Below are 23,333 nucleotides of genomic sequence, written 5' to 3'. Positions count from 1 at the left end.
GGCTCTGGGGGGCAGTAATTCGGCCTTCTGGGCAGGAGCGTGGTCTCCCGTGTGCTCACGCGTGGTCAGCTTGGTACGGAGTGAATTGGCACGTGAAAATCCTGCACGTCAGCGTGAAAACCGAGGAAAGGCCCTTAGCGCGTAAGCGCGTCAGCACGCATACGCGATTCCATTGGACCAAAGGCCCTCAGCGCGTAAGCGCGTCTGTGACGTGACCCGCACGGGTGTTTCCCACACAGCACGTGATGACAGAGCACACGTGGAAAGACTGCACGTCAGAGTCTCATTGCGTGTGATTGGTGGAAATGGCCGTACACCGGGATACAGGTGCGCTGACGTACTTGCGTGTGTAAGTGTCCGCGCACACCTCATATACACGTACATAGGCCAATCGCGTGTACACGCACTTTTGTCCAATTACACGCGATGAGACTCTGACGTGCAGTCTTTCCACGTGTGCTCTGTCATCACGTGCTGTGTGGGAAACACCCGTGCGGGTCACGTCACAGACGCGCTTACGCGCTGAGGGCCTTTGGTCCAATGGAATCGCGTATGCGTGCTGACGCGCTTACGCGCTAAGGGCCTTTCCTCGGTTTTCACGCTGACGTGCAGGATTTTCACGTGCCAATTCACTCCGTACCAAGCTGGCCACGCGTGAGCACACGGGAGACCACGCTCCTGCCCAGAAGGCCGAATTACTGCCCCCCAGAGCCCCGAGCACGCTCCCACCTGCTATCTGCTGCTGCCTGACTGCCTGCTGCCCACGTGCACTGCCATTTGCTGCCTGCACATCAGCCAGGGGTGCTGTTGCTGTGACCACCCCTGCTGGAACAGAAGACTCCCGACTGGAATTCCATCGCTCCACAGCCCAGCCCCAGGACCCAGTTGCCCACCCACTCCTGCCTCTGGGGTTGTCATGTCGGGGCTAACACCATCTGTGACCACTGACAACCCCCGGCCAGAGAGGCAGAGGGGCACCAGCTTCAGTGCCACCGAAGTTGGTGTCCTGGTGGAGCAAGTCCTGGGGCAGTATGATGCCCTCTTTGGAAGTTCCCGCGCCGACAAGGAAGGACGGACTCGGATCTGGACAGACATCGTGACTGCCATCAACGCGGAGGGGGTGGCAGTCCGGGACTTACAACATGTCAGGAAGCGCTGGGAGGACTTCAGGTCCAGGACCCTGAACAAGGCCCGGCGCCTCTTGAAGGCAGCGGATGCCAAGGGGCGCCGGGGCCACTTGTCGGAAGAACAGATGGGGGTCCTGGAACGCATATCCCCAGCGCTCCACGTCCAGGTCCTAGAGAAGCAGAGCCGTCTGGAGTCGAGCGGTGAGTGTACATGCATCCTGGTTGTGAGCAGGGCGTGTGGTGATCATTCCCCATTGTGCCAGTTGCACATCTGTTTGTATGGGGTGGAGTATGGGTGGGGGTGTACAGGGCTGTGGGGCTGACACATGCGAGGGCTGTAATGTGTGAGACATGGATGGTGCTTGTGTGTGTGGGCTTGCATGGCAAATGCAGTTGTGCGTGCACACATGTTTGGATGAATGTGTATGTAAGTAGACATGTCCGTGATGTCAGGCATGTATGTTGTTTTCGGCTGCATGTATGAGCACTGTGTACATGTGCATGTGTGTGTATTTGTCAAAGGTGCAACAGTGATGCTACATGGATGCATGTGACAGCGGTATGTGGAAGCCTGATTGGCAGATGTGACATGGATGCCCGTCTGAACAGTGCGACACTTGGCAGAGGTGTAGACATGCATGCAAGTGTGGTGGTGTGTGTACATGTGTGGTGCACTTCCTGTGTTGCATGTGATGTATGGCTCCCCTTTGGCTGCTGATGCTGTTGTATGTGTGGGGATGGTGGTGGCAGTTGCGATATGGCTGTGGTATGGCTCATGTGTGCCAGTTGCAATGACATGTGTGTTGGGGATTGTGATGGCATGTCTGAGGTTTGCCAATGCCACTCATGTACAACTGTCATGTGTGTATGTGTCCATTGTACAGTGCCCTGATGCCTGTGTTTTGTTTCTCCCTGTCTGCAGCGTCAACTGATGAAGAGGGCGGAGAAGGTGCTGTGGAGCACAGCGGCGGGGATCCGACCGCCAGCCGGAGACGCAAGGCCCGGCTCCCCTCCCGTGTTGTCATCTCGTCGGGGAGTGAGGAGTCCGGTGCCGCGTCCCAGGCCGCAGCTGCCGGGGGGAGGTCCAAGAGGCGGAGGTTGCAGTTGGACTCCTCGGCAGCAGAAGGGGCAGCTGGGACCCCACAGGGCCCAACAGGGGAAGATGGCACAGAGTCATCCAGGTTGGTGGGGGGTCTGGTGGAGGAGGAGGCCGTGCAAGCACCAGAGACGGGGTCTGGAGGTGGGGATCCCACTGGTGCTAGTGGTGCAGTCCAGGACCAGGGACAGGAGGCAGCACAGGCGGCCGCGGAGGTGCCTGTGTGCAATCCTGTCCCCGATCCTGTCCCTGCATCATCTTGCACCAGCAGGGATGCCTACGTCCAGACCCGTTTTCAGGCAGGGGATGAGCTGACGACAACTGGCCTTCCTCTGCCTGCGGACGTGGCTATCCAGGTCCGGGTTGAGCCTGTCCTGGCTGGTGTGGCGTTGCGTCAACGGGCCATGCGAGGTGACCTGCAGTCTTTTCATGGAGAGACTGCACGTCATCTCGAATGGCTCGTTGACCACGTCAGCCTGCTGGGACAGGTCACCCAGACCGGATTCCTCCGTCTGATGGGGCTTGTTCCGACCCCCTCCTCAACTGGACCCCCTACGCGCCAGTCGTCCTCTGTGCCATCTTCCCACCCATCAGTCACCTGGGTGCCCTGTGGAGCTGCCTCTGACAGTGCGGCCAGGCTGGTGGAGGAGGCATCTCTGCCACAGTCGGGAGTCGGACGTCCAGCAGGGGTGGCCACATCAACAACTGCACCCCAGCCGGCGGAGGATGTGCAGGCAGCAGGAGGCAGTGCACGGGCAGAGGCAGAGCAGCAGCAGCAGCAAGATGGTGGGAGCCATGAAGGCTCGGGGCCTTCGACATCGGAGGGGCAGGCATCGGCCGGAGGGCAGGAGGACCCAGGACAGAGAGTGTCTTCCGTGTGGCAGCGGTTGGGCCACGCCATAGGTGCGGAGCGGCGGCGGGCGGAAGAGGCGCGGCTCACAATGGTCAGGGCGGAGAACTCCATGCGGAGGGCCCTGAGGCGGGCCGAGTGCCTCGAGGCAATCCGCAGGGGGTTGGAGGAGGACACGGCGTCGTCCCTGCGGACCCTCGGGGCCATGGAACTGGACCGCCTCCGGGACATCGAACAGGAGTTCGATGATGCCCTGGCCCGGAACACCACAGAGTGAGCCGCTGGACTTGCCCGCCGCCTTTGTATATAGTTCTTTAGTTTTAGGTTTCCTTTGTTTTTTCTTATGATTTGGAGTCGACGGACACTGCTCCACTTTTTGTATATAGTTGATATTTAGGTAGGTTTTTTAGGAGGTTTCCTTAGTTCTGTTGTGATGATGGACCCTTGTTATTTTTGTACATAGTTCTTTGTTGCACGGAGAGTTTTGACATTTCACTTTGGACAACATTTTTTGGATTAGATTTTCTAGTTTTGTGTTTTTATGCGGACATGCAGCTTCTTTTTTCACATTTACATTGTAGTTAGTTTTCTTTCTTTAGCATTCGTATTTTTTTCTAATACATTTTTTTTTACATTGTTCACTGTGTGGTTTCATCTCATTGGTTTCATGCATGTCATGTTGTGTGTTTTCCCATTCAATTGGAAAATATGTGTGTGACGGACATGGGTTCATTTGCTTCATGAACATTGGGGGTGTAACATGTGATTTCCATTTCCATGTGGGTGAATGGGTTACTTGGTAGGGCTTTTTGGCTGTGGAGGCTGACCAATACGCACATTGTGAGGACCTGGTGGGGGCTGCACATGGTGGCAGGGGGGTGGGGGTGGTGGGAGACATGAGTGGGGGCCTGGTGGAGGGTGCCCCTGCACTGCTGGGGGGTGGGGGTGGTGGGAGACATGAGTGGGGGCCTGGTGGAGGGTGACCCTGGTGGCTGGGGGGTGGGGGTGGTGGGAGACATGAGTGGGGGCCTGGTGGAGGCTGCCCCAGCACTGCTGGGGGGTGGGGGTGGTGGGAGACATGAGTGGGGGCCTGGTGGGGGCTGCACATGGTGGCAGGGGGGTGGGGGTGGTGGGAGACATGAGTCGGGGCCTGGTGGAGGGTGCCCCTGCACTGCTGGGGGGTGGGGGTGGTGGGAGACATGAGTGGGGGCCTGGTGGAGGGTGACCCTGGTGGCTGGGGGGTGGGGGTGATAGGGGACATGAGTGGGGGCCTGGTCGAGGCTGCCCCTGCACTGCTGGGGGGTGGGGGTGGTGGGAGACATGAGTGGGGGCCTGGTGGAGGGTGCCCCTGGTGGCGGGGGGGTGGGGGTGATAGGGGACATGAGTGGGGGCCTGGTGGAGGCTGCCCCTGCACTGCTGGGGGGTGGGGGTGGTGGGAGACATGAGTGGGGGCCTGGTGGAGGGTGCCCCTGCACTGCTGGGGGGTGGGGGTGGTGGGAGACATGAGTGGGGGCCTGGTGGAGGGTGCCCCTGGTGGCTGGGGGGTGGGGGTGGTGGGAGACATGAGTGGGGGCCTGGTGGAGGGTGCCCCTGCACTGCTGGGGGGTGGGGGTGGTGGGAGACATGAGTGGGGGCCTGGTGGAGGGTGCCCCTGGTGGCTGGGGGGTGGGGGTGGTGGGAGACATGAGTGGGGGCCTGGTGGAGGGTGCCCCTGCACTGCTGGGGGGTGTGGGTGGTGGGAGACATATGTGGGGGCCTGGTGGAGGGTGCCCCTGGTGGCGGGGGGGTGGGGGTGATAGGGGACATGAGTGGGGGCCTGGTGGAGGCTGCCCCTGCACTGCTGGGGGGTGGGGGTGGTGGGAGACATGAGTGGGGGCCTGGTGGAGGGTGCCCCTGCACTGCTGGGGGGTGGGGGTGGTGGGAGACATGAGTGGGGGCCTGGTGGAGGGTGACCCTGGTGGCTGGGGGGTGGGGGTGGTGGGAGACATGAGTGGGGGCCTGGTGGAGGCTGCCCCTGCACTGCTGGGGGGTGGGGGTGGTGGGAGACATGAGTGGGGGCCTGGTGGGGGCTGCACATGGTGGCAGGGGGGTGGGGGTGGTGGGAGACATGAGTGGGGGCCTGGTGGAGGGTGCCCCTGCACTGCTGGGGGGTGGGGGTGGTGGGAGACATGAGTGGGGGCCTGGTGGAGGGTGACCCTGGTGGCTGGGGGGTGGGCGTGATAGGGGACATGAGTGGGGGCCTGGTGGAGGCTGCCCCTGCACTGCTGGGGGGTGGGGGTGGTGGGAGACATGAGTGGGGGCCTGGTGGAGGGTGCCCCTGGTGGCGGGGGGGTGGGGGTGATAGGGGACATGAGTGGGGGCCTGGTGGAGGCTGCCCCTGCACTGCTGGGGGGTGGGGGTGGTGGGAGACATGAGTGGGGGCCTGGTGGAGGGTGCCCCTGCACTGCTGGGGGGTGGTGGTGGTGGGAGACATGAGTGGGGGCCTGGTGGAGGGTGCCCCTGGTGGCTGGGGGGTGGGGGTGGTGGGAGACATGAGTGGGGGCCTGGTGGAGGGTGCCCCTGCACTGCTGGGGGGTGGGGGTGGTGGGAGACATGAGTGGGGGCCTGGTGGAGGGTGCCCCTGGTGGCTGGGGGGTGGGGGTGGTGGGAGACATGAGTGGGGGCCTGGTGGAGGGTGCCCCTGCACTGCTGGGGGGTGTGGGTGGTGGGAGACATATGTGGGGGCCTGGTGGAGGGTGCCCCTGGTGGCGGGGGGGTGGGGGTGATAGGGGACATGAGTGGGGGCCTGGTGGAGGCTGCCCCTGCACTGCTGGGGGGTGGGGGTGGTGGGAGACATGAGTGGGGGCCTGGTGGAGGGTGCCCCTGCACTGCTGGGGGGTGGGGGTGGTGGGAGACATGAGTGGGGGCCTGGTGGAGGGTGACCCTGGTGGCTGGGGGGTGGGGGTGGTGGGAGACATGAGTGGGGGCCTGGTGGAGGGTGCCCCTGCACTGCTGGGGGGTGGGGGTGGTGGGAGACATGAGTGGGGGCCTGGTGGAGGGTGCCCCTGCACTGCTGGGGGGTGGGGGTGGTGGGAGACATGAGTGGGGGCCTGGTGGAGGGTGCCCCTGGTGGCTGGGGGGTGGGGGTGATAGGGGACATGAGTGGGGGCCTGGTGGAGGTTGCCCCTGCACTGCTGGGGGGTGGGGGTGGTGGGAGACATGAGTGGGGGCCTGGTGGAGGGTGCCCCTGCACTGCTGGGGGGTGGGGGTGGTGGGAGACATGAGTGGGGGCCTGGTGGAGGGTGACCCTGGTGGCTGGGGGGTGGGGGTGGTGGGAGACATGAGTGGGGGCCTGGTGGAGGGTGCCCCTGCACTGCTGGGGGGTGGGGGTGGTGGGAGACATGAGTGGGGGCCTGGTGGAGGGTGCCCCTGCACTGCTGGGGGGTGGGGGTGGTGGGAGACATGAGTGGGGGCCTGGTGGAGGGTGACCCTGGTGGCTGGGGGGTGGGGGTGGTGGGAGACATGAGTGGGGGCCTGGTGGAGGGTGCCCCTGCACTGCTGGGGGGTGGGGGTGGTGGGAGACATGAGTGGGGGCGTGGTGGAGGGTGACCCTGGTGGCTGGGGGGTGGGGGTGGTGGGAGACATGAGTGGGGGCCTGGTGGAGGGTGCCCCTGCACTGCTGGGGGGTGGGGGTGGTGGGAGACATGAGTGGGGGCCTGGTGGAGGGTGCCCCTGCACTGCTGGGGGGTGGGGGTGGTGGGAGACATGAGTGGGGGCCTGGTGGAGGGTGCCCCTGGTGGCTGGGGGGTGGGGGTGGTGGGAGACATGAGTGGGGGCCTGGTGGAGGGTGCCCCAGCACTGCTGGGGGGTGGGGGTGGTGGGAGACATGAGTGGGGGCCTGGTGAAGGGTGCCCCTGGTGGCTGGGGGGTGGGGGTGGTGGGAGACATGAGTGGGGGCCTGGTGGAGGGTGCCCCTGCACTGCTGGGGGGTGGGGGTGGTGGGAGACATGAGTGGGGGCCTGGTGGAGGGTGCCCCTGCACTGCTGGGGGGTGGGGGTGGTGGGAGACATGAGTGGGGGCCTGGTGGAGGGTGACCCTGGTGGCTGGGGGGTGGGGGTGGTGGGAGACATGAGTGGGGGCCTGGTGGAGGGTGCCCCTGCACTGCTGGGGGGTGGGGGTGGTGGGAGACATGAGTGGGGGCCTGGTGGAGGGTGCCCCTGCACTGCTGGGGGGTGGGGGTGGTGGGAGACATGAGTGGGGGCCTGGTGGAGGGTGCCCCTGGTGGCTGGGGGGTGGGGGTGGTGGGAGACATGAGTGGGGGCCTGGTGGAGGGTGCCCCAGCACTGCTGGGGGGTGGGGGTGGTGGGAGACATGAGTGGGGGCCTGGTGGAGGGTGCCCCTGGTGGCTGGGGGGTGGGGGTGGTGGGAGACATGAGTGGGGGCCTGGTGGAGGGTGCCCCTGCACTGCTGGGGGGTGGGGGTGGTGGGAGACATGAGTGGGGGCCTGGTGGAGGGTGCCCCTGCACTGCTGGGGGGTGGGGGTGGTGGGAGACATGAGTGGGGGCCTGGTGGAGGGTGACCCTGGTGGCTGGGGGGTGGGGGTGGTGGGAGACATGAGTGGGGGCCTGGTGGAGGGTGCCCCAGCACTGCTGGGGGGTGGGGGTGGTGGGAGACATGAGTGGGGGCCTGGTGGAGGGTGACCCTGGTGGCTGGGGGGTGGGGGTGGTGGGAGACATGAGTGGGGGCCTGGTGGAGGGTGCCCCTGCACTGCTGGGGGGTGGGGGTGGTGGGAGACATGAGTGGGGGCCTGGTGGAGGGTGCCCCTGCACTGCTGGGGGGTGGGGGTGGTGGGAGACATGAGTGGGGGCCTGGTGGAGGGTGACCCTGGTGGCTGGGGGGTGGGGGTGGTGGGAGACATGAGTGGGGGCCTGGTGGAGGGTGCCCCTGCACTGCTGGGGGGTGGGGGTGGTGGGAGACATGAGTGGGGGCCTGGTGGAGGGTGCCCCTGCACTGCTGGGGGGTGGGGGTGGTGGGAGACATGAGTGGGGGCCTGGTGGAGGGTGCCCCTGGTGGCTGGGGGGTGGGGGTGGTGGGAGACATGAGTGGGGGCCTGGTGGAGGGTGCCCCAGCACTGCTGGGGGGTGGGGGTGGTGGGAGACATGAGTGGGGGCCTGGTGGAGGGTGCCCCTGGTGGCTGGGGGGTGGGGGTGGTGGGAGACATGAGTGGGGGCCTGGTGGAGGGTGCCCCTGCACTGCTGGGGGGTGGGGGTGGTGGGAGACATGAGTGGGGGCCTGGTGGAGGGTGCCCCTGCACTGCTGGGGGGTGGGGGTGGTGGGAGACATGAGTGGGGGCCTGGTGGAGGGTGACCCTGGTGGCTGGGGGGTGGGGGTGGTGGGAGACATGAGTGGGGGCCTGGTGGAGGGTGCCCCTGCACTGCTGGGGGGTGGGGGTGGTGGGAGACATGAGTGGGGGCCTGGTGGAGGGTGCCCCTGGTGGCTGGGGGGTGGGGGTGGTGGGAGACATGAGTGGGGGCCTGGTGGAGGGTGCCCCTGCACTGCTGGGGGGTGGGGGTGGTGGGAGACATATGTGGGGGCCTGGTGGAGGGTGCCCCTGGTGGCGGGGGTTGGGGGTGATAGGGGACATGAGTGGGGGCCTGGTGGAGGGTGCCCCTGGTGGCTGGGGGGTGGGGGTGGTGGGAGACATGAGTGGGGGCCTGGTGGAGGGTGCCCCTGCACTGCTGGGGGGTGGGGGTGCAGGGGGACATGAGCAGGTGTGCAGGGTAGTCCCCTGTTTTGTGGGCTGCCTGCAGGGGCTGTGGAGGGTGTACAGGGAACACCTGTGAGGACCCACCCAGCCTAATTGCGTGTGATAATTCCCGCACACCCCTGTAATACACGTACCAAGCCAAATCGCGTGTGATAATTCCCACGCACCCCTGTAATACACGTACCTGGCCAAATCGCATGTGAAACTTCCCGCATACCCCTGTAATACACGTACCCTGGCCAATCGCGTGTTGAACTTCCCGCGTACCCCTGTAATACACGTACCCTGGCCAATCGCGTGTTAAACTTCCCGCGTACCCCTGTAATATACGTACCCTGGCTAATCGCGTGTATAACTTCACGCGTACCCCTGTAATACACGTACCCTGGCCGATCGCGTGTTAAACTTCCCGCGTACCCCTGTAATACACGTACCCTGGCCAATCGCGTGTTAAACTTCCCGCGTACCCCTGTAATACACGTACCCTGGCTAATCGCGTGTTAAACTTCCCGCGTACCCCTGTAATACACTTACCCTGGCTAATCGCGTGTTAAACTTCCCGCGTACCCCTGTAATACACGTACCCTGGCCAATCGCGTGTTAAACTTCCCGCGTACCCCTGTAATACACGTACCCTGGCTAATCGCGTGTATGACTTCACGTGTACCCCTGTAATACACTTACACTGGCTAATCGCGTGTTAAACTTCCCGCGTACCCCTTTGATACACGTACCCTGGCCAATCGCGTGTTAAACTTCCCGCGTACCCCTGTAATACACGTACCCTGGCCAATCGCGTGTTAAACTTCCCGCGTACCCCTGTAATACACGTACCCTGGCCAATCGCGTGTTAAACTTCCCGCGTACCCCTGTAATACACGTACCCTGGCTAATCGCGTGTATAACTTCACGTGTACCCCTGTAATACACTTACCCTGGCTAATCGCGTGTATGACTTCACGTGTACCCCTGATATGCACGTTACCCGCTTTGCGTTCCTTGTTTGGCTGCCCTGTAAACTGGTCCAGGGTTAGCGCAGCCCTTTGCGATGATTTAGCGATTTTGCTGGCTTTTCCTTGCGCGAGGGCGTTCTTGGGGGCGTTACTGGCGCTGCTGCAGGGTCGCTGCGATACTCTGCGCCACGGCTGGTTTGGGAGCATGAAATCCATGAATACGCTGTGCGCGGAAATCGGTTTTAGCGCACGTGCCTGGCGCAGTCAATCGCACGCGGACACTCTGCGCCAGCCGCTTGCGACACTTTTCTGCGAAATTCTATGAATTACCCTGTCAATCCGTACAGAATTATATCCTTGAAGCCTACGGCCTGTTACCAGTTAAAGGGCATTTCCTGTGGGGGAGCTATTCAGTATGTAAGTTAATAAAAAAAATAAAGAAGTGGACATAGGTTGGAGATACCCAATGGTACAAACATATTGATGGTGCAATGCATCTGATGCCCATGTAGATTAATATACATTGGGAAGACTAAGAGAAAAGTAAAAGCATGGATATGTGAATATCGGAGCTGCATACGCAATTAAATAATTACCGCACTGTTAGTACAACTTTTTTTGGCTCAGACCTATGTAGATGATTATGTTAGTTGGACTGTGCTGAAAAGAATTACACATTCAGACTCAAGGATAACGGGAAAAGATCCCAGGCCTCATTGCGAGTGACCCGGTCTGGAAATAAAGGTGGCAGTTACAACATTGCTGGCCCCTTATCTGGACCGGATCACTCTGAGTCTGCCAGTAGGAGCACTGAACAACCAGCAGGCCTGACCTGCCGGTAGTTCAGGCCCATACCGGCAGTAAATTCACTGAAGCACTGGCACCGTTAACAAAGGTGAGTTGCTTCAGTGTTCCTATTCTGATGGAGTCCTTTGGGACTCCATAGGAATGGGAACTTACTGTACCGCCGCCACCTGTGATATCCTGGTAACACCGTGATGTCAGGCGAAACGGTAGAGCGAGTAGCACCAACGGGTTACCAGCAACCTCATAATGAGGCCCCTTGTCTAGAGCTGAACATATGATCTTTTTCACTAAAAGTTTTAGTAGAGGATCTAATGAGGCCATGGAATTGAAAAAAACAATAACATTTCTGTCAAACTAATTTTGAGTAGAATACAATTTACTTTAGAAATCTGTGTAAGTTTGGAAGTAACCATGTGTATGAGGGTGTCTTGTGCTATGGTGCATGTGATTTTATTCATCTGTTGGGAACCATAAGCAAATATATGGATCAGTGCACATTTGAAATCTGTGCATGTAAGTTTGAATGTAACCATGCTACAGATTCTGCAATGTTTTTGGGTGATGTGAGATGCATATTTGTGAACAGCAATGAGTGTTGCATGTATGTACTTCAAATATGTTTATTGAGGCTAAATATTAAATTGTAGGGTTGATAAGTTAGGATGAGTTCGTTTATGGACCTCAAGTCCTGGCATCTAGTTTTTTAATCTCTTATTTTGTATTTGTGTGTAGCACAAGTTTACATTTTTTTTTACGATTTTGTAAATGGTTGCATTGAACTTACATCAATTCTGTTGTACATATGCTCCTATTTGTGGTCTTGTCCAGCTGTGGATGTACTGTTAGAATATGCATTTGATTGTTATTGTAAACGGCTAGTAGTTGTATCCAATTTGCTATCTGTACTTCCACAGTCGGACACCATTCTAATTTGTGGAGCATTCATGTCCCTTGTAAACATCTGGGCATCTTTAGGATACAGCAATTCAGGGCTTCATCCGGTGTTATACCTGTGGCATCATCACATCTCCCACACCAGGTAATATTCTACTATCACGGATTCCATAATGGTAAGGACATCTTTCCCATTTAAAAATGTGCCTGTTTTTCAGTGTCATCAAGTGAGGTGAGATTCTCATCCTTTATTCAGACTGTTTGCCGTTGCCCCCTCTCATAGGTACAAGTATCTCTTTTTAGGTACAAGTGCCTCAAATAGTTCAAAACCTTTCTTTGTATCTAGTTATGGGGTATCATCAAGGCAAGGACTTGGAAGCGTAATAAATCATGTTTTTGTACTTATGTCATATGGTTTACACTACTTGGGTACCTACAAGCCCCAAGTTACCAATGCCCACCTACCTCAGATGGTTTATTTACATGTTCAATCATTTGAGCATTTGTTAATGCTCTCTGTACCCAGCACTGTCACTTTTCTTATTAATTGCAGTGTTCACGATGGCAGAAGTGCATTGTCTCAGTTGTATATTTCCTTCATGAAGAAGAACATGTTGGCATGCCACTGTTTCTAATTGTTTTCCTGATTCAGCCACTTTTTCCTTTCCCATTTTTTTTCTCCATTGTTTTCATTTGTCGTCGTAGTCACCTTTTTTTGCATAGCAAAATCTATAAAGTAAAATTATCATTTGCAGGACAAAGAACCCGGTATTAGAATAATTAAAAAAAATATTCAAATAAGGGAATGTTGTGTTACAGCCAACTAAAACACTGTCCAACTAGAATATGCATTAAACCACTCAAAGTGAAGGTGTTCTTCGTGAAGATCTGCTAATCAAAATACTGAAATTATGCAATGCCAAAATAATCCCTTTTACAGGTCATTGCACTGTGGTTAGATCAAGCATAAGGTAATCCACTGCTAGCAGAAAACGAATAGCACTGTCCAGAGAAAATGCTGTTGATCGAGGATCACCTCAACTCTTTCCAAAGATTCTGGGCAAGGAGGTTGTGCAAACAAGGCTGGAGCCCTTGGCAAGGAGAGGAAGATCATCAAGAAAACAAGACATGCACATGATCCTAGGTTCTCAAGCTCTATACAAGCCATGCCCTGACACTCAGGAATAGGCAGGGCCTCATTACAAGGTTGGCGGTAAACGGCAGGTGCTGCCAGTGGGTTGCCACTGACCGTGAAACACTGAATCCACTGCCTGACTTCCAGGTGTCACCGGGACATTACAAGTACCGGTGGAGCGGGAAGTCAGGCGGGGATTCGGTAAGTCCCCATTCCCATGGCGTCCCATAGGACACCATGTGAATGGGGAGTTGGAAGCACAAGCAGTGTTGCTAATGGTACTCGTGCTTCCATGACAACTCTGCCTATCGGGGCCATTGCACCCGGCAGGGTCAGACCTGCCGAGCACGGTGGCCCCGGTATGCAGACTTGTAGTGTGGCGGTCCGGAAACAAGGGTGCCAGTAACCTTACCGGCACCCTTGTTTCCCGACCGCCATATTCGTAACGAGGCCCAGTGTAATGTGAGGCTACTGGAGCTATCAATGTTCATGAGGACTATAATGGAAACAAAAGGCGGTCTGAGGTCATGGAGAGAGAAAACAGGAAGGCATTTCAGGAAGGAATGCTAGCCTGAGTTTTCTTGTAAATTTCACTGATCCTTTATCTACATGTATTATGAGGTTCTAACAATGTGGTCTGACAATATGGCACTACTACTTTTCTATTCTCTTGTTATTAGAAAATGCTGGATTATCTTTAAATGTACCCAGTGGATATTGTGCAGATGAGTGTAGCCCACGATAGGCTAACCTGCCTGGCTGCTTCTTATCCGACTCAATTGCCTTAGTTCTCTTCAGTGGTGTATCTATTTTGAAAAGTGCAGCAGAGTTGTTAGACCAGAAACGACCCTATAGTTTGCATAGTATGTTGGCCAGAAACCAATCGCATCATGTGACAAACATTGCAAATGCAGAATCGTCAATGTAACCAGAGAGCGTCCATGTTGTGAAATGTCAGCCATTTGCTTTCTTCCTTTCTGTAAAAACGCTTTGCAAAATGTATTCTATGCTTCGAACTCATACACGGTGCAAGGCCACGGCCTGAATGCTGAAAGACTAACACAGACAGGAATGTCGAACGATACAGAAACACATTGTTTTCCTCCCTCATTAAGTCCTTAAGTCCTTGAAGGCGAGCAGAAGCCGCATCAAATCAGTGGCCCAGGTGCCAGCCTGTCTTGCAAACGCTGTAGTAAAAGGCAGTTAAAGCATGAATATATTCTTTTAGCAGTACTCCTTCGCGGAGACTGGTATTTTCTGCCTCAGAACTGTCTGACCTTTGGTTCATGAACAGAAACACATAGATAATGTGCTAAGGATTGTTTCTCTCCTACGAACATGTTATCCTTGCTGAACTAAGAGCTTAATATTCCCCATAACAGAAAGCTGTCTCTGCTACTGTTGCTAGAATAACTATATTTAGACTGAATAGAGACTTGTCATAACGTGTCATAATTGTCATGATTGTCAATCACTGAACCCTAGCCTGAACGATACATTTATGGGAGGTTTGAATTGCCTTCAAAGATTGCATGTTATGCATATTTATTGCTGTTTGAGCGTTGTTCGCTCTCTTGCATCTCACGAGGTCTGGGTACACACGTTGCGAGACATTGAGACCCCAGTTGGCCGACTGAGAATACTTTGAAATAAACCACACTTGTTTGGAAATTGAACCTCGTGTCTGTCGTGTCACTAGAGTATATGGTTATTATGCCTTAGTTTCCATATGCAATCTTTATAGCCTAGCAGAGTGGGACTTAAGTGGGACTAAGAGGGACAGTTCCATAAAATAGCACTGACGCGCGGAAAGAATCCATTGATAACCACATGACGCGGGGGCTACAATTTTCAGTTTAGACACATTTGCATTGTCCGGTCTATTTTCCAAGGTGAAGTTTATACATGGATGATATGGGAAGGGGACAGAAAGGCACACTAGTCCTAACTCTATTCATTCACTTAGGCAATACCTGTCTCCCTGGTCCATGGTAATAAAGTACATTGCAAACTTACATCGAATTTATGTAGCCTATGTGACGAGGAGAGAGGAACAGAGTACTCGTAAGCATTTATTCCGTGTTCATGTATAACGTAAGCAGAGTGCATAGATAACAAGCAATGAAATAGTATCGGCCCTCTGCCAGTGTTAGTAACCAAGACTCGAATAAGCCCCACGGCTTGCAAATCACAAAAGACAATCCCTAGTATTGTTGGGACCTATCTTCTCATGTCTCTTTCTTATTCCTGGCTATTAGTCCTTGTCTGAAGATCCCAAGGGCTGTAGTTCCACTTCACGAGCCTGAGCAATGATGAGTTGGGGTGAAATTCTATAAGACTTATAGGCTGTCAGTAGACTGCATTACAAGCTCTTGACAATATAGCCTTTCATCTGGCAGCACTTGGGGTCCCAAACGCAGATCATGAATCCTCTTTTTTGCACTTTTTGCCCTAGAAAAAGTCTGGACTTTCACCTGACACAGTTCGCGGGTGACCCCTTTGTCAACACCACCCTTGTGACTTTGTAACACCTAGCTGAGAGATCCAAGGAGACTCACTCACACCACTAAACCTACTTTCTTCCTTATTATTTCATTACGTGGCACACATCTTCTATTATTTTTAAAAAAGCAGTTGCAAATAATCACAAAATGCCAGCTGAAGGCAGCTCAGCAGAATGACTCACAATACTGGCAGCCACTGCACTATTGTTTACATAGCCCTTTCCAATCACAAAATCACAACCAGTGACATATTGGATGTCTGTGTATGTTTTTACAGAGGGTTTGGCAAGTACTGCTACATGCTCTGGAAAATTGAGGAGAGGGTCATCATGTGGCCAGTAACAGACTCATATGCCATAGTGTAACCTCATGTGTGGTAATGTCAAGTAGAGGCATGTGTGCAAACATCATATAGCCAACATATGCCAAGTCCTCCCTGACATGCCAAGCAAAAGCCTCAAATGCCAAAACACATCATATGCTAGGTGCACTCGAGCTAAGGTATGTGTCTGTATGTGAGGGGGTCGCTGGTGGTGTCAAGTGACTGGCTCACACAAAAACAGGCAATCACCAAAACACTGCACTTGTGCACAGTGGAGTAACTTTGCTGAAAATGTTGGGGGGACAAGACAACAGAAGGAAAGGGGTTGGGTGGAGGAAGGGCAGATGGTGGCTCTGAGGGTTAACACTAAACTACTAAACCACAAGAGTCCCTTGCCAATGCTCTGTTATAACTTTCATAAGACTGGTGGCATATCTTTACAATTCAACTCTAAAGCTACTCCAGAAAGTTATAACCCCACACAAAGTCTTTATAATTCACTGCATTGACAACAGTAAGTCAGTGTGAGCCCCCTCTACCTAAAGAGGGCCAGCAAACACACAGAAGGGGGATGGTGTTTGATTATTGCCACCAGGGCATTGAATCAAACAAGCATATAGATATAATACAAAATAAATGCCTGCAAGATTTTAAAACACCACATGAAGTTGCTTATTCTGATTTCAAAATTACTTGCAACATGTATTTTATTTATAGGGCCTCATCACGAGTTTTGACTCAGCCCTTAAATGCGCTATTGCTGCTGCATTTAAGGGTTGGCCAAATCTCGAGTTGGGCGGTGAGTTGGAGTTTTACCACCAGCTTTTTGCTGGAGGTAAAAATTTCCATTTACGGCCTGTTTTCAGGCATTTTTGGCACTATTACTGTTGGTGGTAATAGTGCCCCAACCCCATAAATGGGGAATGGGGATTTAACACCCCCCCCCGACAACTCGAGATCCGGCGCAAATTAGCACTGGGGAACCACCCAACCTTTGATAGAGCACATAAGAGTTCTAAACACTAAAGTGTTTTACAAGTAAATGAAACGGTACAATTCAAGTGAAAATAACTGAAACAACCAAATCAGCAAGCAAGCAAATGAGTTTTTGAGACAAGAAAGGAAGTGTGGAAAAGAGGAGCGAGAGTGAAGGGGATGGGTAGTGCATTTTAATGTTTAAGAGTCGGTAAGGAAATGGAACGAAATCAAGAAATGGAGGATGCAGACTGTAAGTAGAAAAAGAGCCTGAGTTATAAGGGAGCAGGGACTAGAAGGAAGTGAAAGAGGAAAGATGGGGGAGCAAGCCATGGAGGCATTTGAAGACAAGAAAGAGAAAGTTAAAGAGAAGGCGTAGTTCAAAGAAGAGCATCTGGAGATAAAGAAGTGCAGGAGAGATAGTCAAACGAGGATAAAGAGAATAGGAGATGTATCGATTGGTAGTCAGGGAGGCCAAAAAGAAGAGTAAAACAGTAAAATAAATGAGAAAAATTAAGGAGAAACAAGAATTTGCGTAGCATTAAAGGAAAAGGGTTGTATCTTCCAACAATTTAAAAGCTGTAAGAGGCAAGAGCGAGATGAAGAAATATTGTCCCTCCAACCCAGAACTTCAAGGCCGAGAACTGCATGCCCCTGCCAGAGTTGCTGACTGATGATGATGCCAGTACAAAATCTCATGACAACCACTGACACAGTAAGAAAGGACTAGGCTGGCTGCCCCAAAATGCCAGCCTGAGTCTAGCCATGTAATATTTCATATTTGCCTTCTTGATGCCCATAAACAAATGCTGTGCCTGCCAAGCACCTCTCGCACCCACATAGACATACATACACACACACACACACACACACACACACACACACACACACACACACACACACACACACACACAAAAAGCGTACCCATTCACCATGGACGGCATCAGAGCCTTTCAACCATTGCAAATGAAAGAAGCCTTGAGCCCCAGGAGTGCCTCCCAACACCTGCCCCCATGTTGCCAGTCAGAACTCAGCAGTGTTGTAACACGGCAATATATTAATTTCGCTCTATTTTTGTTCTGGGGCTTAAAATGTGCACTTTGCAGCACTTGCATTACAAGCTGTGCTTTCTCTCCCCATGGGTTGCACAGAAGTGTTATCCCCTTATTCTTTTCTAACACTTGTTCCTCCTTATGAGCCACTTGCTGACAAAGAAGGATTTAGAGCTCTTCAGTGGGCATTTAGTGTTTAAGCTCCCTGCTGGCTGGGATAATTGGTGCCTATAAACCTTATCTTTGTCACAGTTTTAATGTATGCACCACATGGGTGCCTCAGATAGTTTTTAGCTCTAAGCAGGTGGCCCCCAAAAATCATGTTGAAAATAGTCCCCCACACATCTTCAGCGGTGACTGCCATTCACCCAGTGACACAGCAACATAACATTCACAAACTTCATTCCACCCAGAACATACAAACAGTGCAATAATTATCATTGATTCAGACACAAAAGTCCACACACATATGCTTGCACACACTCACTGACACACATGCACCCAGCACCTACATTGACACGCACTGAAACATTCATATGTACATTACATACACAATAGCACATGCAAACAGTGGCACAACAGCAATTGAGCAGACCAGGCGTTATCCCCCCTGATACACAGATTGTGTGGGTGATAAATCTTTAAGCCGTACATTTAATTGAATGATAACATACTATAAGGGCAAGTGGCCCAAAGCTGCCGATTGATGACATTTTCCAATTTATAAAATCAGCGTGTACATTTCTGTACTGAGCCGTGCGGGGCATCCCAGCCCCAAATGCTATTTATGTAATGAGACAGCGTGGGCTTGGCTGGATGCCCCTGCTAGGTTTGCGCTGTCCAATTGCTTGGCTGCAAAGCGCCCCCACACTCCTGCCCAACCCAACAAATGATGTGTGGACGAAAAGGCATGCCACAAAAGTTGGGGGGACTTTTTTCCCGCCCCCCCCCCCCTATAAGCCCATGCTTGTGTATTCTGCTTCCAGCGCTCCCTCTCACTCACTCCTTAAGACACTAGACTTCCATTCACTGCATCTTGGTTACTTACTGATGATGTGGGTTTTTCATCGGCATGTGCCTGCTTCTGGTAGGATTGGCCACAGCAGAACATCTTCCATCTTCTTTTCTTAGGGCAGCATCCCCATGCATTGCCGGATTCAATGATCTGTGTACAAAACACACGTTACAATTGCAGGACAGAACATTTAATATTTTATAGATGAGTTGGACTGTGTCAGTTAAAGAGGCACTGTGCAAAGAGGGCAGTGAAGATGGGAAGGGTATCTGTAAATAGAACATAATGTAATGTGACAATCTGGGAGTAACCAAACATTTGTGCTGAACACTGGTTCAAATTCAATCAAGTCCTTCATCTTTGCAATGTTGATAAATTGAGAACCAATCATAACAACACTAAATAGACTGCTTAATAGTGGGAGGAATCTGACACTACTATATCCAAGGCCTTATTGAAAAAACGACAAGAATATATTTGTTTCTATACATGTTTTACACCCATGTAGATTTCTCTTCATTTATGCCATTTTCCTCTTAAAGAAGTTCCGTCAGCAACCTCAGGGAATGAAACATGTTTGGTGAGAACTCTTCTGGTAACAATAGGACACACATAAGATTTTAAATTCCAAGTCTTCGACCAAGGGAGAAAAAGCTGAAAATTATTTGTTTGCAATCAACTTTCAGTGTTCCCTGCCACTGCCATTTCGGATAACTCACTTCCCCTCCTGCCCCCATAGTTACCCTGTGTCAGAACACTGCGGTGTGTGCCATCAACTCGCTGTGTCCCTGCAACGCCTGTTCCCTTTCACTTCCATGATCGGTAAACGGTGCCACAAGTTGCTTTCCTTTTTAAAAGAAAAATCTTTAAGCGGTCAGGTACGGGGGCCATCGGTGCGGTGGCCACCCGGGCAGTCCCCGCTCCCACTGTTCACTGCCATTGGAATGGGAGATTTGATCATAATGATCGTATTCAATAAAATCTCCCATTCAAAATAAATATTTCGGTCAAATTGGGTAAACCCGGAGAAATAGACATTTTCAAAAATGTGGTCTGACATTTTCTAAGTGTTTGCTACAAATCCATTAGAAACGGTTACAACTGACATCATGTTTCCAAAGATTATAAATGAAGCCGCAGACACCAGAGGAATACCAACAAGATGTACCTGATGCACACTGTGGAAAAGCATATGGTTTTTAGAAACTATGCAGCACTCATCACTTAATGTCAAGCTTAGGAGGCTCTTTACGGGTTTGGCGGTAACCCGCCCGTAATTCAGGCGGGTTACCAGCAAAGACGCCTTACCATTACCGGGCCCTGATATCCTGTTATTTCTGGGATATTATGGGTCCCGGCAACAGTAGTAAGTCCCACAGGACTCCATGGAATGGGTTTGCAGCAATTATTTGCTGGGAGGGGCCTGAACTACCTACCGGCAGGTCAGCCCTGCCGGTGGATCAGAGCCCTTATTAGCAAACCAGTATTTTCCCCAGCATTTTTACCAGACCTGCACACTCGTAATGAGCCCCCTGGGACTACTAAAATTAAAGGAATTATTGCTGAGATGCTCTAAATAATCTTAAATGACTTCTCAAATCTCCAGTGCAGCACATCATATTTGAGAATAAATATATTGCCTGTCATTGTAAGCACTGTTCTATGCCGCATTGAGGGAAACCTATCACCAATGGTCAACCATTACATATAATGACACATTGAAATGATAACTTTGATTAATCTGCTGTTTTAAAAGGAGCATCAGTAGCGGTATGTTTAGTTATGTTATGTTACATTGATTTATACCGCGCACCGCTGCCATTTGCATGGTCTCCAGGCGCTGCCGTGGCACTGTAAGAAAGTGGGTGGGGTTAGTTAGTGTGGGAAGAGGGATAGGATAGAGGGTGTGCTCTTCTGTTGATGCTTGCAGAACCAGGAGAAACTGGCATCTGTTTGTGTGTCGGTTTTCTGGGTGTGCTTTGTTGTGTTCACTGGGCTTGTTGTGTCCGGAGGGGTAACGTCCAGTGTCAGCGTTGTTTGCGGTCATTTGTTCTTGCAGCAGGTGTGTGTCTTGTGTGTTAGTGTAGCTACTGTTTTGGGCATGTGGGACGTGTGCAATAGAAGAGAATGGAACGGGATGGTTGGTTAGTTATTTACTATGACCTTGTAGAATTTTGCTGCAGTGAGAGCATTTCTCATAGTCAGAATGCAGCAGAGTACTTGAGTAAATGATATTTGGGTGAAGTATTGGCAGACAATTCAGTTGCAGCATGATAGTATAGTGATTTGCAGTTACGATCATGAAATCAGGTCTGAGGCTAATTTTAAATACTTTGTGGTGTGGCAATATCCGTGAAATGCCTTGCAATGTGTTTTTGAATACATTGGTGCCAGCGCTGTTTACACTTTATATTAATGGTCTGGAGAAGGTCGTGTTGGACACTAAGGTTGACTTCCAAAGTATTGGTAATCGCGGAATCCCAGTGCTGGCAACAGCGGATGATACTGTTTCGATTGCCCCTACTCCATAGGCACTTCAACTGTTAATTTTAACCTATACAACATGTATGTCTGATTTAGAATTAAAAGTGAACATAGTCAAATCTGCAGTCATGGCATGTGTGCCCAGGAACAAGGGAGTGAAGATTGGGAAATATGCTATGCCAGGGGGTGGTAATACCAAGGTGGACAGACTTTGATTATTAGGGCATGCGGTTTTTAAACTCTCTGTTAGGCACAGCCCATGTCACGAGAAAGAAAACGCATTCAGTCAAAGGCAGGGTGGCATTTCTCGATTCATTGGTATGTGTACGGGCAAACCGCTAGATTTGTTTATAACACCCAGTGTCTGGCAGCGACAAATTATGGTGCAGCTTTGTGGGGCTTTGAAGATGTCAGTTTTGCAGGAGGCTGAAAATACGTTTTCCAAGTCCCTATTAGGTTTACCAAATGCTGCCTCACATTTTGCAGTCCATGAGGAGTTAGGAGTTGGTTCTATTGAGGATGAAAAGCAGGTGGCACACCTTCTACGCTTGTTTCAGGTCTGGCTCAGGTACATGGTACAGTCTGGGTCATGGTACATGGTATCATTAATATAAATCTAATGATTCTACTTTTAATGCTTTCATTGTTTTTTGACATCGCACTTGTCACTCTGCATAATTATCATTCTTTGCTTGTTGTTACACTGCAAATTCTATTGTTAAATCCAGTGGCAGGTATGCAGTTGATTTAGTCCTTAACTATCTAATCTACACAGGGAGAGTTACCCAACCCATCATAGTGGTTTAGGAGCTGACAGATGATTGGTGGAGTTTCTGCTCTTGAAGCTTGAGCAGGCATTCTAATCAGTCTTTCATTGTACACGTTGTAGTAGAAGGTCTTGTTTAAAGAAAGCTAGAGCTTTCAGGCTTATGTAATGAGATGCAGTGAAAATGACAATGGAAAGAAGATCTCTCAAGATAGATACTTTTGTGGGACAAAACATTCAGTATCTTTGGTGGGAGCGCAGTGTTTAAATACTTATGAAAAGACTAAATACCAGAACTAAGAGATTCTCAAAGTAGTTGTAAATATTAGCAGTAAACTAGTTACTAGCTTAAGTATTTAGTCAGAGATATCAAGTTTCTTAGTTAATTTGCTTGCTCTGTTCAGCACAGCAAAACTGTTTAAAATTTGCTTTGCTAAAAAGAAGTTGTTTCCCTCAGCGTGCACTTCTGTATATTGAATTGTGCGCGCACGACTAAGGAGATCAATGACTCCTAACAAAGACTTGAGTAGTGTGTCAAAGGAGATCAATGACTCCTAACTTTCAAAAGACTTGAGCAGTGTGTCAAAAGAGAACAAAAGACTAGTGCATGTTTGAATGAACTGGTCCACAACTAGTGCGCTGCTGCGCGCATGATTTTTGGTGAGCAGCGTTCCTCAGCAATTTCCCATATCGCATTGTTCGCGCCTGGACGAGAGTAGTGTCTCAGGAGGACAGTTATTAAGTGTGCATGTGCGTTAACATAGAGCAGTGTCTCTGCTCTCCGAAATACATGGTGAGTAATTGAGAAGCTTTCCATGGTGTAAATCCATGTCGGAAGGGACTGTCAGGCTGAAAGTATTCCTGCGTCCACGAAAGCTGCTGAACCCCCGACAATCCCCCTGAAGTTTAATACTCAGAATCAGATATAATACAGCTCTGCTTACTACACCCCTAAGGGAAAGGAGGAAGTAGATAACATTAAAAAAAAACAGGTTGGTGACGTCAAGACTAGCTGATGCTGAACCTGCAGTAAATACATAAACAAACAGATTCCCTCATTACTCACTTGATATCAGAGCTTAGAAACGTTTATCCTTAACTAAAGAATTAAAGACTGCACCTGGTTCTTCTCCTAAAATATCCCAGAGAAGACTGTAAAAATTTGCTGGGAACAGGTTACTGAATTCTTTCTACCTCTTTCTTGAGTCTCTTGAAATTATCAGCAAAACCTTAACTTTGACTTTACAGCACTCCTTATGAACCTTGACTCTTGCTTTTTTAATCTGTACTTCGTTTCAGTTAATGTTCAGCTTTAAAATATTATGCTTCTATACTTGGAACACCAAACACGCATGTGATGAAGAAAACACGATGAAATGCACATCGTGCTCACGCGTTGAGGGATAAAACATGTAGCAGTAAATACCGCGCACACGCGCTGAAGAAAACACATAGTTTTTGCTGACTGCGCACTCGCGTTGAAGAAACCACGTAGCAAAATGTACATGCACATGCGCTGAAGGAAACTCGTAGTTTTGAAGACCGCGCACTCGCGTTGTAGTAACCACGTAGCAGAAATGTCCACACACACACGTAGAAGAGTTCAC

At 51.8% G+C, this 23,333-nt stretch overlaps 1 protein-coding gene across 3 annotated transcripts in view; it reads right to left on the bottom strand.

Annotated features, from left to right (window-relative positions):
- The window catches only part of LOC138520143 (protein IWS1 homolog A-like), a 721,593-nt gene that overhangs the window by 58,619 nt on the left and 639,641 nt on the right, over positions 1-23,333 (bottom strand). For all 3 annotated transcript variants that reach the window (XM_069632628.1, XM_069632629.1, XM_069632631.1), the window contains one exon: positions 18,510-18,626. In XM_069632628.1, the coding sequence (XP_069488729.1) occupies positions 18,510-18,626 (117 nt within the window). The remainder of the gene's footprint in view (positions 1-18,509; positions 18,627-23,333) is intronic.

Source organism: Ambystoma mexicanum, chromosome 13 (genome assembly GCF_040938575.1).
Source record: "Ambystoma mexicanum isolate Mex_15411 chromosome 13, UKY_AmexF1_1, whole genome shotgun sequence".
NCBI classification, from domain to species: domain Eukaryota; kingdom Metazoa; phylum Chordata; class Amphibia; order Caudata; family Ambystomatidae; genus Ambystoma; species Ambystoma mexicanum.
The sequence above is the reverse complement of the archived record's forward strand: the minus strand, read 5'-3'. Positions and strand labels throughout refer to the sequence as shown.